A 15,734-nucleotide genomic window follows, 5' to 3' on the forward strand; every position below is an offset into this window, starting at 1 on the left:
GAGACTGGAGCCGCTACTTCTCAATCAAGTAGCTCCTCAGTTTGCCTCACAAGGGCTGCGTACACCCCACTTGTCAACAGCGCTCGGCAGACCGGATGGTCATCCATCCAAGAGCTAGCCCAACTCGACAGCTCTTAACTTTGGTGATCTGATGGGGAAATGGTGTTACCAATGCGGCAAGATTACTAACGCATTATAGAAATTGGAAAAATACTACTTCTGAGAAGCAATAATAAACAGAAGCAAAGGTGGTCTGTTTCATTATCTTCGGGTACAAGATGTTGACTGCTGTAAGAGTTTGAAACAATTTTTCTGCCTATGAGACAGTTATTTATTGTCTTATTTTTGCTGCCTATAAATATAAGGCACTATCCAAAATTTTTCTGACTGGTGCTGCAACCTGTTGAAATCCTTACCTTTAGACTAACGGTCACCACCACCCTCGAAGTAGTTCCCATCCCCACATGCACACCGATCCCAGCGCTTCTGCCACTGGTCAAACGTTTTCTGGAAGTCCTGTTCTTTGAGGGCGATGCTTCTTGAATCCTCTCCAGAGTGCCAAACCAACGGCCTTTCAACTTGAGTTTCAGTTTTGGGAATAGCGCGATGTCGCAAGGTGCCAAATCTGCCAAGTATGATGGGTGGGGTACAACTGCCATGTTGCTTTTAGCCATAAAGGTCCTGGTGAGCAAGGACAATTGACAGGGCACGTTGTCGTGTGTCGTGATGCAGCAGCCAGTTCCCTTGACGCCAAATTTCAGGCCATCGTCGCCGCACATTTTCATGAGCCATCACAAAACGTCACAGTAGTATGCAGAATTCACTGTTTGGTTGGGTGGGATGAATTTTTTGTGCACAATTCCCTTGGTACCAAAGAAACTGATAATCATGTTCTTCACTTTGCTCTCCACCTGTCCTGCTTTCTTGGGTCTTGGAGAGCCTGGGGTCTTCCACTGGGACAAATGTTGCTTTGTCTCTGGGTCATAACCATAAATCCAGCTCTCGTCGCCGGTGATAACCCGTGATAAGAAGGTTGGCTCATCACATGTAGTCTAACAAAGGTCCGTGCACACTTCAATCACCACCAAACACAGAGTATTACGGAAATCACTGTGGACAGGCAACACGTCCTCCCAGCTGAATGCCACTCTGCACACTGATTCATAAGATATGCAGCTCTCACCACCTAACAGTGCAAAGATATACTACTCCTACTTTCCAGAAGGCAGCACCAGTCCCAAAAATTTTGGATTCCACCTCGTATAAAAAGTGTAGCCAGTTTTTGTTTACTGGTACAACAGAGCCCATGGCAAAGCCCAATTGGGGAAGCTAATGTACACAAAAATGTGTCTGCAAAATGGAAAGGGCATCTATGTCTCAACATAATGATATAGCAGTGTCCTTGTGCCTGTAAGTTCTGCTCTCGTGCCACTGGTCAATTGTGGGCAGTTGAATGCCTGTGTAATATATATGCCACATGCAGCATTGTAGGATGTAGCTGTAGGACGTAGCATCTTGTTACAACAAAGAAACACGTATGTTTGAGTGCCAGCTGAAGTCAAACGTTGGCAAATGTAGACACTTTAACATGGTAGGTTTAAGTGGTGCATATTCTGAATTATGATTGTGTAAGATATCACTAGAGGCTGGGCTTGATGTACCTTGTTTACAACACTGCCAACATCTGCAAGTAGTTGTGGAATACCTGTTACCGAACACACACACACACACACACACACACACACACACACACACAAAACATCAGCACAGATCCCTATAGCCATGATCACAGAAACATAGAACACTAGTCCTACAAGAGAGGCGAGGGCTTGTTTTCTTGCACCAGTCCTCTTCCCACAGATTGTAAGTTCTCGTCTGTCTATGCTCGTGGCCAACTGCCATCGTCTAGTGCCTGCCATTTGCACTACAGCAACCATAATACAAAACTGGTCAATGCATTTCGACCAAGCCAAGAGACTTCCCGTAATGTGCAAACCGATTCTCCCCCCCTCCAGATCTATTTCCACTCTACTTACCTTGTCTGTTTTAGCTGCAGTGTGGCGAAATATGGATTGTGTGGCTACAAATGCCCACGAAAGGGCTTTGCTGTATGCTAATCAGGGTTTGTGCGCTACCAGTTCGGAATTAATATTCTGCAGATTTTGTAATTAACAAGTTGGGCGGAGAAAAAAACTATAATGATGTGAAACACCATAAATTGGGGAAGCAATTGTCACTGGTGGAATGATGTTACTGCTTCTCAACAGAAACAATCTTTTGTTGAAAACTAAAACAGAGTCATGAGAAGGAAAGAAGCAAAAATCATTCAGAAAAGAACTATTGAAGCTTTTGCAAACACAAACATTCTAGTGAAAAAGCTCTTATAGTGGAGAATGTAAACTATTAATCTGTTGTTATATTTCCTCCAATCTTGACCTTTTTGTAAAAACTATTTAAAAGCACTAAGGTTCTGTCTTCAAGCCTGAAGTCTGGCAATGTTTTAATTTTTACATTTAATCATCTTTAATAAAAAAAAAAGGCAAGTCATTTTCAATAAAAAAAAAGGTGCTAATTTATCTAAGAGTAGAAGCTACATTTTCAGGTCCCTCGTTATGATGAAACTGGGATATTCTTACTAAATAATTCTATGCCTTCCCTCAACCTACCTCATTTTCTCGTGGAAGTATCCTGAGGACCTCGCCTGTTCGTGTTGTAACCACGATGTTGCTTCCTACAGCATCCAAAACATCAACACTTTCAGTTTTCCTTGTTTCCCAAGGTCGAGCAGTGAAGGAGTATGGCTTTGATGTTAAAGCACCCACTGGGCATAGATCAATCACATTTCCAGAAAGTTCAGATAGGAAAAACTTCTGCACATATGTTCCAACCTGGAAAACAATTTACATTAAATGTTGTGCAAACTAGCTAAGGTAGAGGAGCACTTGCACTTAGGCCTACCAATGACAAAATAAATTTTTGTTTCTTTTTGTCTGCTTGTCTTCTTACGAAGTAACATGTATTACTAGCAGTTTCGTACTACACAATAATTCTCACGATAATGCGTGCCCAACAAAATGCATCATCAGCTTCTGACAAGCAATTCTTAAAACAGTTACCTTAATCTAACAATATAATTAAAAAAAAAAAAAATAACGTTCTTCAAAATGCAGTAAAATTAAAAGATTCTAAAATCTTGCATAATACTACCAGACTCTTGTCAATGAAAAATTGATTACTTTCTATTGCATTTTCATTTCAGATGAAGGGAAGAAACTGCAATAACAGCATCAGGAGGGGGGGGGGGGGAGCAATGGAGGGAGGGGGACGAGGATAGCATTTAGCAGAAACTTCCTTTGAGGTGAATGATATTCCCCACCTCATTTTTCCCTTAATTTTTCAAAAAATCTCGTAAAAAAGGCAAGTTTGATAAATCTTAACAACTCACTGACATTAAGATAACAACAGATCAAGAAGAACAGATGGAAAACAGAGTGCCGGAGGGGGAGGGTGTGGGGGAAGTAGCAATGGCTTCGTTAGATGAGCTATGTTATTACTCTCTTTGAGAGATTTCTGGTAAATTGATGGGCTTGTGAAAAAGCAAGCTGGGATAATTTTACTTCCCATCTTGTTTTGCTATTTGCCTACTTCAATTCGCCTTTTTTTAATTTTAACTAATTACCATTAACATACGTGAATATAATCTGTATTTTCAAAATAGAGAAAGGTTGTCCCTCAGTTTTAAAGAATGTAACACCAGATCTAATTTTGTGCTTAGTTTTATGTATGTAATTAATTTTTCTAATTTATTTTGACTATTCCTAGTTAGTATCTTTCATTATAGGGTGAAATCATAAATTGCTTCGTAACTTAAATTCTATTGTTGACATACAAACAAATATTAATTCTGCACTAATTATAAACATTTGGAGGAACAAATACTTGTAATCTTAAAGTATCTATTTGGCTCTATTCGAAAACATGTTAGCAAAGCCAGCCCTTCATTAATTCCAAAGTAATTAACAGTTTTGTCAAATATATTGTTTACATAACGGTGTATGTTAATTTCATCATTTAAGCAAGTAATTTGGGCTAACCCTTGTAGTAGAAGAAACTGTTAAAAGACAGAATTTTTCAATGTATTAAGTTAATATAATGAATTAAGTTTTAGTTGCAATTTCTGTAACTTTAACTTCAAACAATGTGTAGTTTCAGGGCCTATTATTGTGATGATAAATACAGGGCCCAATTTTTGGTCACGAGACAGTCAGTCCACAGCCGAGTTTCAGACGAGGAACCTGTGTTGGTTAGACCGACAAGTTAACTGTGAAATAAGTGTCACACTGTTAGGCCATGTGTTAAAACAATGACAGTGTCTGCTCCATACATACCTTTCTATTCTTCAAGAACTGTGAACTTTGTGGTTAGGTTTTTACTGCTGGCAGATGTTCACTAGTGAACTACTGCAGCAGTATATGGAGGTTCGCGTGCACACTATTAACGAGGCTTATCGTAAGTTAAACGATAGTGCACTGACCATATAACTGTGTATTATTAGGGGGCTGTGAATACTGAAATTAATATACTGTGAAACACAACTGTGCACCTGTCTGCTACATTATTTACAGTAGTCAGTGTCAGAATTCACAACCTATTTTTCAGCCAGTGCAGCGATGCAGTACATTGACACCGAGGACAATCAAAACAAAATGAATAATTTATGCAGGCAGAACCGCCACAGGCTGATGAGGATTCAAGCCCTACTCTTCCCAAATAAAGGTCCAATACTTTGACTTGACTATGTTTCCTTAAAAGCTATGAGACTTTTTGAAGCCATATGTATGACATACAAACTGTAAGAAACTTTCGGTGATGTGGCTGGTAGCAATGGCTGAAATGACAGTACATAAATGACGCTGATTGGCACTGCATGTTTTCTAGTCACTACGAAGAGCTAAGAATCAGCCCTGTTTTTAATTTGAGTTGGATGCCAATAAATAAAACTTCTTCCATCTACAGTCAATAAAATTCTTGAGGGTAAGTGACTGCATTGTCAATGTGTAAATTCTCAGAACAACAATTCTTTCAGCAGACTATGTAACTTCTCAAGTAGTTCAAATGTCTTCCACACTTTGTTATTAGCACAGCAATTCATGAGAATGGTTTCACATTTTTAAAATATTGTGGTTTTTATGGTCTTTCAGTCACAAACAGTAATTTTTTCAGAGCAACCATTGGGGCACCTAGCATTACTGTAAGATAAAATTTAATGTGTGTCTTTCAATGACAATGTTCACCTTTAAAGGCAAATGTTCCATTTGGAAGGATGCTGAAAGAGAGAGGCCAGTTTCATCTATGTTGAAGATGTTCTTCAGTTTATACCGCTTTATAAGTTTTTGTAATCTACCGCTCTGTCAGTCACTGACAGTTCTTATGCTTACAATGTTTCTTTTGCGACATACAGTTTTGTATGCCACTTCTTGAACCTAGCAATCCATCTGTTAGATGTGAAGTCGTCCTCAATTCCATTTTTAGAGTAACTGGCATAGTGCATCTGTTTTTAATTTAGACCACTGTTACACTTTTGACAATTCTGCTCAGCAAACACACTAGTACCTCTAAACTCTGCTCTAATGCAAACATTTTCTGCGGCTATCTTCAGTTCTTTTGAGAATTGTTACTTTCTGTTCCACCAAAAGATTTTTCTTATCTCTTTTCGTAATGTTTTCCACCTTAAAACTGCAACAGTGAACACTAAAATTCTACCTGAAAGGTACAGTAAATAAAAGAACACTTCTATCAAATATATAATGCTAACAACAATGCTACATGGTAGAAACAATTTACTCTTGGAAAGGTGGTTGACAGTAGTAACTGTGTTCAATAAAATTGACAATCCTCAGTCTGTAGCAATGGCTTTGTCAGTGCTAATTTAATCAAATTTATCTACCAGACAACACTCTATTCAGTGCATACATGAACTACAAACAAAGCTATATTATTAGTTACAAATACTGGGAAGGTGATGTCCTCTGGGCATGGTCATATTCACAGGGTAAAGTTTACACTGAAACAAAATGGCTACAACAACGTCCGTAAATTACCTTCTGTATAGCACGCAGTACTGAAAGCTAAGGTTGGCAGCGATAAGAAACAGGTGAATGTTAATCTAAAGTCCCACCTACTTCCAATTTCTACCAAAACAGTTACTACAATCAGCCACCAAGGCAAATTGAGCTTTGCACCAGCACGTGAATTTCTCCAATTTTTACTGGTTCATGTCTATTGAGTACAGTACCAAGGGGACAAGAAAATTAACTGCATGACCTTTGTAAATACCACCTGAAGACCAACACTATGCCAGCATTATTTTATGTCAATTACATCTATTTTTTCTCCACAAACACCATTGCATACAGCATACATTGTGGGAAAATTACAAATACGCTAACAGAGAAACAGATGCAAATTAACTTTGTGATCATAGGAATTTTAATGTGAATGTTAAAAAATGTTGCAAATAGCAGGAAAATGTTAAGCCTGAGAACATAAAATTGAGGTTATCCTGTAATTGTGATATAAATCAGGTCAGTGATAAGAATCTACTTTGTAATTTTTTATTCTACTTGAATAGCAGCAACAATATAAATGATGCTGTAACAATATAATAGCATGCATTTATTAACCATGAGCCACAGAAAAGGCTACTCATTGTCAGTTAAGGAATTAAAATATATCTCTACCTGCATATCACTGCCACGACCAGTGGTACCCAGGTCATCAACACCTGCTACTTCTGATGCAAATCGAATGCATCTTGTACAGTGAATACATCTTGTCATTATGGTCTTAATTAAAGGACCAACATCCTTGTCTTCAACTGCCCTGCAGAAATCAAACACAGAGACTAAGTTATGTGCTACAGAATATTTATTTAAAATGTATAATTCAAACTAGAGTTTCAAACAAATATCTACATCTACATCCATACTCCGCAAGCCACCTGACGGTGTGTGGCGGAGGGTACCCTGAGTACCTCTATCGGTTCTCCCTTCTATTCCAGTCTCGTATTGTACGTGGAAAGAAGGATTGTCGGTATGCTTCTGTGTGGGCTCTAATCTCTCTGATTTTATCCTCATGGTCTCTTCGCGAGATGTACGTAGGAGGGAGCAATATACTGCTTGACTCTTCGGTGAAGGTATGTTCTCGAAACTTTAACAAAAGCCCGTACCGAGCTACTGAGCGTCTCTCCTGCAGAGTCTTCCACTGGAGTTCATCTATCATCTCCGTAACGCTTTCGCAATTACTAAATGATCCTGTAACGAATCGCGCTGCTCTCCGTTGGATCTTCTCTATCTCTTCTATCAACCCTACCTTGTGCGGATCCCACACTGCTGAGCAGTATTCAAGCATTGGGCGAACAAGCGTACTGTAACCTACTTCCTTTGTTGTCCGATTGCATTTCCTTAGGATTCTTCCAATGAATCTCAGTCTGGCATCTGCTTTACCGACGATCAACTTTATATGATCATTCCATTTTAAATCACTCCTAATGAGTACTCCCAGATAATTTATGGAATTAACTGCTTCCCGTTGCTGACCTGCTATTTTGTAGCTAAATGATAAGGGACCTATCTTTCTATGTATTCACATCACATTACACTTGTCTACATTGAGATTCAATTGCCATTCCGTGCACCATGCGTCAATTCGCTGCAGATCCTCCTGCAGTTCAGTACAATTTTCTATTGTTGCAACCTCTCGATACACCACAGCATCATCTGCAAAAAGTCTCAGTGAACTTCCGATGTCATCCACCAGGTCATTTATGTATATTGTGAATAGCAACGGTCCTATGACACTCCCCTGCGGCACACCTGAAATCACTCTTACTTCGGAAGACTTCTCTCCATTGAGAATGACGTGCTGCGTTCTGTTATCTAGGAACTCCTCAATCCAATCACACAATTGATCTGATAGTCCGTATGCTCTTACTTTGTTCATTAAACGACTATGGGGAACTGTGTCAAACGCCTTGCGGAAGTCAAGAAACACGGCATCTACCTGTGAACCCATGTCTAAGGCCCTCTGAGTCTCGTGGACGAATAGCGCGAGCTGGGTTTCACACGACCGTCTTTTTCAAAACCCATGCTGATTCCTACAGAGTAGATTTCTAGTCTCCAGAAAAGACATTATACTCGAACATAATACGTGTTCCAAAATTCTACAACTGATCAACGTTAGAGATATAGGTCTATAGTTCTGCACGTCTGTTCGACGTCCCTTCTTGAAAACGGGGATGACCTGTGCCCTTTTCCAATCCTTTGGAACGCTTCGCTCTTCTAGAGACCTGCGGTACACCGCTGCAAGAAGGGGGCAAGTTCCTTCGCGTACTCTGTGTAAAATCGAACTGGTATTCCATCAGGACCAGCGGCCTTTCCTCTTTTGAGCGATTTTAATTGTTTCTCTATCCCTCTGTCGTCTACTTCGATATCTACCATTTTGTCAACTGTGCGACAATCTAGAGAAGGGAGCACAGTGCAGTCTTCCTCTGTGAAACAGCTTTGGAAGAAGACATTTAGTAATTCGGCCTTTAGTCTGTCATCCTCTGTTTCAGTACCATTTTGGTCACAGAGTGTCTGGACATTTTGTTTTGATCCACCTACCACTTTGACATAGGACCAAAATTTCTTAGGATTTTCAGCCAAGTCAGTACATAGAACTTTACTTTCGAATTCATTGAAAGCCTCTCGCATAGCCCTCCTCACACTGCATTTCGCTTCGCGTAATTTTTGTTTGTCTGCAAGGCTTTGGCTATGTTTATGTTTGATGTGAAGTTCCCTTTGCTTCGGCAGCAAGTTTCTAACTCGGTTGTTGTACCACGGTGGCTCTTTCCCATCTCTTACGATCTTGCTTGGCACATACTCATCTAACGCATATTGTACCATGGTTTTGAACTTGGTCCACTGATCCTCAACACTGTCTGTACTTGAGACAAAACTTTTGTGTTGAGCCACTAAGTACTCTGAAATCTGCTTTTTGTCACTTTTGCTAAACAGAAAAATCTTCCTATCTTTTTTAATATTTCTATTTACGGCTGAAATCATCGATGCAGTAACCACTTTATGATCGCTGATTCCCTGTTCTGCATTAACTGATTCAAATAGTTCGGGTCTGTTTGTCACCAGAAGGTCTAATATGTTATCGCCACGAGTCAGTTTTCTGTTTAACTGCTCAAGGTAGTTTTCAGATAAAGCACTTAAAAATATTTCACTGGATTCTTTGTCCCTGTAGTTTTCAGATAAAGCACTTAAAAATATTTCACTGGATTCTTTGTCCCTGCCTTTGTCCCTGAATACCTGCAAGGTATTCACATTGGTTAGTAAACTAATTTTTCAAGTACAAATCAGCAACATAAGCAGTTCGTTTGGGGTTCACTGTATTTAAATTTCTGTCTCACTGCTTTGGACAATTTGCTAAAACTTCTTAGAAATGCAAATGTTTATTGTATGTACAGTAGCCACACTGTACATTTTCAGCTGCATCAACCACATTACATTTATTCAATAATTCAGCTCTTTTCTTCCACAATAATTTCCACGAGTTGTTTAATTAGCCAACGGCTGAGGTACAGATGTTGCCCTGCAACGTTAACTACGTATGCTACTTGACTGTAACATCGTAGACTGTCATACATATGCAAACTGTACCAGTGGAAGCACACTAAAAATGAGACACTCCTGCATGTATCCTCAATGGTCAGCAGTTGCCTCCGTAGGTTTCTGTTATTTCTTTTTCACCCTGTGTATCTGTCTGCAAGTGGTGGTTTGGTAGCAATTCAACACCAAAAAATACTACATGATGTCCAAGATGTAAATAGTTAAATAAAGTAAAAACATTATAACGAAAGAAGTGGGACCAGACACTTACATACAGAGGCAAACTGCAACTAAGTATGTGAACCATACTGTAGAGAAATTCATGGATTTTGATTGTGACAAGGACACAGGTGTGTGTGTGTGTGTGTGTGTGTGTGTGTGTGTGTGTGTGTGTGTGTGTTGGCTTTGTCATGCATCACAAATGCTTGCACATTTCTTTTTTTAGTGCTTCATATGCTATAACATATTTGGTAAATCACAACTGCGAAAGTGGGGACATCAACAGAGGCAGCAGTAGTAAGAAGTAAGATGATACTGCGTAGCATGTTCACGAAACATCTCTCTGTAAAGATAAAAATCTAGTAATTCTCAGTGTAGCTGCCTTTCTTCTAACATGTGATTGATCCATGTAATTACTCTAAGCTAAAGAAAGAATTAAATGCCAGTTTTCTCATGAATTCTGCATTCTAAACTTACACTCACAATCACTCAAGCAAAGAGAACTGGTAAGTTTTGTGCAGGCTGCCATAAATGTGTGTGCCTCTTGTAAACCTGGCAGTGCACACAGTAATTAGCCAGTCCTGCAGTGGAGTCACTGACATAAATGCTGCAATGAGCAGATCTGCCCAAAGTACTGACAGTACCATGGGAGATAAGTTTTTTGCATTCACTACAGACGGATGGATAGAAAAGTAAGTCCATGTGACATTATATTATCGGGATTGTTCATTACACTAATAAACTGAAATTGCAACATCTGATAATTTTCACTACAAAATTTCCAGGAGATGAAGCTCATATTGGTAAGATATCTATAACACAAAAATAATTAATTACTGATAATATAATGTAAAGGTAAAATATCTACTGCCACTGTCACTTACTGAGTAGATTTTTTCTCTATCAATTTACATGCTAAGAATATCTGTAACACAATAACTAGTAGAGTTGCATGGCAAATCATTGATACTGATTTATGAAAACAGTGTCCTGTCATCATAGACAAGGTAAAATGGCTCCAGATGATTTCATCAGATCATCATGCTTCATGTGCTACCTATCCACTGTCCTTTATTTTACATCTGACTGTAATTAACAGGAGAAGGATGCCAAAGATCCAACAGTGTGTCATGTTTTGTATGACATTATAACAGGATACAAGAAGGGCGAACTGAATAGGTTTGAACTTCGTATCTGAAAGCAGTACATAAGGGCAAATATTTTCTTTGATCTTCATTCTTATAGTTACTTTCTTGACACATATATTGATCGTCGTTGAAAGTGGATCTTCCTTAAATTCTCAAATCTATGTGGATCTTGAATCACTGTCATGGTCTCGTCTCTCCTCAGTTGATGAGTTACAACAAATATCAATATTGGGACAGTTTTCCACTTCCGTGTGTACAAAGCACTTTTTAGCCTTTGACCTTTCTCATAGTGGATTATCCTAACATCGAAAACTTACTTGGGTTACATGCCTTCAAAATTTATTGGTTCTTAATTTCTGACATCTGGTTACGGATCAAGTTCCGTACCAACAACTGTATGTGCTCTGCTCAGAATATTCCTCCCTGTTTTCAGAAGGTTTGGGGTGGGCTAGTGATTTCAAGGCTCAAATCACAATGAAACCAATGGTGCACCTCCATTTTTTTCTGTGTCCGCCCAGTCCCAATGGCTTTAAAGGAGCAAGTCAAATTGCAACTGTCTCCTCTAGCGAATGGTTACTTCACTGGTAATTGTAAAAAACCTAATGGCAGTCTCGGCTCTGTGGTGATTTTAAAGTGTGTGTAAATTTACAGTTTATTATTGATACCTAACCCTTACCCCCTCTGGATAACTCTAGGCTCAGCTTTCTGGGGGCCAATGTGTTTCCCAAAGAGACTTGTCAGAAGCCTACTTGCAACTGCCTCTATATGATGATACCAAATGTGTCCTCATCATGAATACCCCTCCTCTTCCGGTCATATCAAGACCAGTGCCTTGCCATTTTTCAATGATTTTCATAGCAACTCAACGCCTTCATGCGCAGTGCATTAACTTCCTGGGCGATACTACAAATTCAGGTTCTGCAACAGATGAATATTTGCACGACCTTCATGCCTTGTTCACTGTGCTGCAGACCGCCAGTTTGAAATGTAACTTTGACAAGCCACAACTTTTTGGTGATCTATCATCTATCTCAGTTTTTAAGTCCTGCATGCCAGCTAGCATGTCGAGGCCATTACAGTTTTGCCACGTCCCGCCAATGTCAAAGAGTTGCAAACCTTCCTCAGAAAGACTGAGTGTTACCATAAATTTCTTCCTGGTGCAGTCACATTGGCCCAGCCACTTCATGCTCTCTTATGTGCAGATGTTCCTTTTCACTAGTCATTCACCTGTGACTGTGTTTGCACCCTATTAAGGTCAAAATTACACTTGGCACCATGCATAGTTACCTTCCATCTAGGCCAACACCCTGTTTTTGGCAGAGATGCCTCCCGGTACGTCACTGAGTCATTCTCACACACAAATAAGTGGATGGTTCTGAATGCCCCATTGTGTACATTGCCAAAACTTTGAATCGAGTGCAATAGCGCTACTCTCAGCTAGAAAAAGAAGCCCTTGTTATTGTGTACACACTTCAAAATGTACATGTTTTCCTATACAGTTCTAAGATTCATTTGATTACTGATTATAAACCCCTGGTTTCTCTTTACAATCCTTCAGCATCTTTACCAGACTAAGCAACCCGTTGCCTGCAATGTTGGGCTCTGTTTTTGTCATGCTGTAACCACAAAATTCATTTACAACCCACAGTACAACATACTGATGTGAATGCTCTTTGTCAATTGCCTATTTGCCCTGATCCAGTATCTGATAAGGATGAACTATTGTGTTTCCATTTAGAAGTCCAAACCCAAATCACAGTGGACAGTTTCCCATTACCTTTCTCTGATTTTGTCAGCTGTTACAGCAGGTACTGTCTTATGTCAGGTTGTTCCATTTGCCCACCACTGCTGGCCAGACAAACCACCAGGCTGTGCATTGGATCTTTTGCACAGTTATTATGCTCTCCACCACCACCTCTTAGTTAGCTACTGAAGAGCCAGCACGTAGGGTTGTGATCCTATTCGCATTGCAGTGGGAGGATCATGCACCTTCTCCACCTGGACCTTTAGGGTGTTTTGGCCAGATACTGACAATGAGATCATATACACTGTGACAGCCTGTCCACAGTGCACCACCCACCAAGCAGCATCACAGGCCTCTCTTGCCGCCCCCCCCCCCCCCCCCCCACCCCCCGCAATTGAACCTGGGAGTGTATACATGCCGATTTTCTGGGTCCTTTAGGTAACTCCTTTAGGCTTGTAGTAGCTGATCCTTTCTCAAAATTTCCTTATGTGGTTTGTTGCCCGTCCATGTCCAAAGCAGCTATGCTCTCAAACATTGTTTCCTTACAAGGATTGCCGTATATGCTTGTGATGGATAATGACCCACAGCTTGTGGCTCAAGATTTTGAAGAATTTTATACGAAGAGTGGCATCCAGTATGTTACGGCCCCTTCATTTCACCCGCAGTCCTATGGAGAAGCAATCAACCCACATGAAAAAAATAGATCATTCAATGTACTCCGGAGGATATCCTTGATAGGTTCTTGAGTTCATATAGTTTCACTCCAGTTGGCAACTGTAGCCCGGCAGAGCTGCTTCAGGGCCACCAGCCTCATACACTGCGTCATCTGCTCTGACAGACACCCGGTCACTGCCAGCATTCACCTCACAGCAATTCCATTCAGACTCCACTGTCTGGGCCTGCGGATTTGGCCAGAATCATAACTGCATACCAACAGTCATCCATCACCACCAAGGTTGCTGTCTCTCTGTCGTGGACAGCATCATTAGTGCATGCAAACAGTCTACCAATCACTGCCAAGGACGCTGTCCCTGTGTCGTGCGCACCTTCGATGGTTCAGTGTTACAACACTATGACCAGCTCCATTCCATGCATGACCAATCATGTAACAGAAAGCCCTCAGTCCCTACAGTTGCATCCTTCATCTGCACTGGCTGCCATGGTGTGGTCCACTCCTCCTCTGGTTGGTCGGTTTGTTTGTTTGGGGTATAAATGGACCAAACTACAGGGTCATCAGTCCCTTTTTCCTGACGCTATCAAGGCTCAAGGTACAAAAGCACCCAACACCACACCTAAAAAGAAAACAAAGGGAACAACAAAAAATGGGGAAAACATACACAACAAGGAAAAGCAGAAGAAGGAATTAAAACTATAGAGCATATGGTCTGGGCTGGCTGATCACAATAATAAAAGAAGATGAGCCAGCCACTCTACAACACATTCAAATCTCCTCCCCAAAAAGACAAGGAGAGATGAACACATGTAGGGAAAAGACGACCACTAAGACAAACAAATGCAAAGAAAGTGCGACAGAGGTAAAATGGAGAGGGTGGTGACCTCAAAGAGATGGCTAAATGCCCACCCTTAGATGGTACAATAAAAACTCCCCTTCGCGAATAAAACGTAAAACTAAATCTGCTGTTGAGGCATTGTCACCCAAAACTGAAGGTAGGATGCTGGGAAGACAAAGTCCACCACAGAGCAGCTAAAAGTGGACACTCCAGCAAGATGTGGACAACAATCATATGTAAGCCACAATGACACCGAGATGTGTCCTTTTGAGGGGGAAGGTACCTATTAGTTAGCCATGTATGGCCAATGCAGAGGCGCCACAGAACCACAGAGAACCACAGAGTCCCTGCGAGAGGCCTGCATGGAGACCTTCCACACATTCATAGTCTCCTTAAGGGCACACATTTTGCTGTGCACACTGAGATTATGGCATTCCATCTCCCAAAGCTGAAATATCTTGCATCATAACAATGATCGCAGATCAGTTACAGGGATGCAAATCTCCAGAAGAAGAGAGAGAACTATGGGAGGCACCACCTTTGACATGGAAAGTACAGAGCAATAGGAAATTCTGGATAAAAATCGGGTGCGGGCCTAAGAAATGCCACTCACATAATGTGGCAAGGATATGATATTGCCAGGTCGTGTCGTAAAGCTTTTCATAAATCAATAAACACGGCAACAAGATGTTGGCGTCTGGAAAAGGCTGTTCAGATGGCAGACTCAAGGGAAACTATATTATCAATGGTAGAGCGGCCCTGTCGGAAACCACCCTCACATGGAGCCAGTAAGCCAACTGACTCCATGACTCAACACAACCGTCCACTTACCATATGTTCTAATAGCTTAGAAAGAATGTTACTGAGGCTGATAGCCATCCACATCAAGCAGGTTTTCACCAGGTTTGAGCACTGCAATGATGGTGCTCTCCCGCCACAAAGGTGCAAAGATGCCATCACACTAGATCCAGTGGAAGATGACTAGGAGATATCGCTTGTAGTTGGACAAGAGACATTTGATCATCTGACTGTGGATCTGATCTGACCCAGGAGTTGTGTCGGGGCAATGTGCAACAACACTGAGAAGCTCCCACTCTGTAAATGGAGCATTATAGGGTTCACTGTGACGTTCAGTGAACAAGAAGGCTTTCCTTTCCATCTGCTGTTTGAGGGTACTAAGTGTTGGGGGATAATTTTCTGACATGGAGGCTTGAGCAAAGTGCTCGGCAAAGTGCTCGGCAAAGTGCTCGGCAAAGTGCTCGGCAAAGTGCTCGGCAAAGTGCTCGGCAAAGTGCTCGGCAAAGTGCTCGGCAAAGTGCTCGGCAAAGTGCTCGGCAAAGTGCTCGGCAATTGCGATTGCGTCGGTAGATAGCACACCATTGATGTTTATGCCAGTAACACCTGTCGGGGTCTGGCACCCAAAGGCTCGTCTGATCTTCGTCCAGCCTTGGGAATA

The 15,734-nt window shown here is 41.0% G+C and overlaps 1 protein-coding gene across 2 annotated transcripts in view; it reads right to left on the reverse strand.

Annotated features, from left to right (window-relative positions):
- Positions 1-15,734, reverse strand: part of LOC126336371 (NADH-ubiquinone oxidoreductase 75 kDa subunit, mitochondrial) — an 87,090-nt gene that overhangs the window by 44,217 nt on the left and 27,139 nt on the right. For both annotated transcript variants that reach the window (XM_049999977.1, XM_049999976.1), the window contains exons 5-6: positions 6,741-6,882; positions 2,667-2,888 (exon numbers count right to left, since the gene is read on the reverse strand). In XM_049999977.1, the coding sequence (XP_049855934.1) occupies positions 2,667-2,888; positions 6,741-6,882 (364 nt within the window). The remainder of the gene's footprint in view (positions 1-2,666; positions 2,889-6,740; positions 6,883-15,734) is intronic.

The sequence above is a fragment of the Schistocerca gregaria genome, chromosome 2 (genome assembly GCF_023897955.1).
Source record: "Schistocerca gregaria isolate iqSchGreg1 chromosome 2, iqSchGreg1.2, whole genome shotgun sequence".
NCBI lineage: Eukaryota > Metazoa > Arthropoda > Insecta > Orthoptera > Acrididae > Schistocerca > Schistocerca gregaria.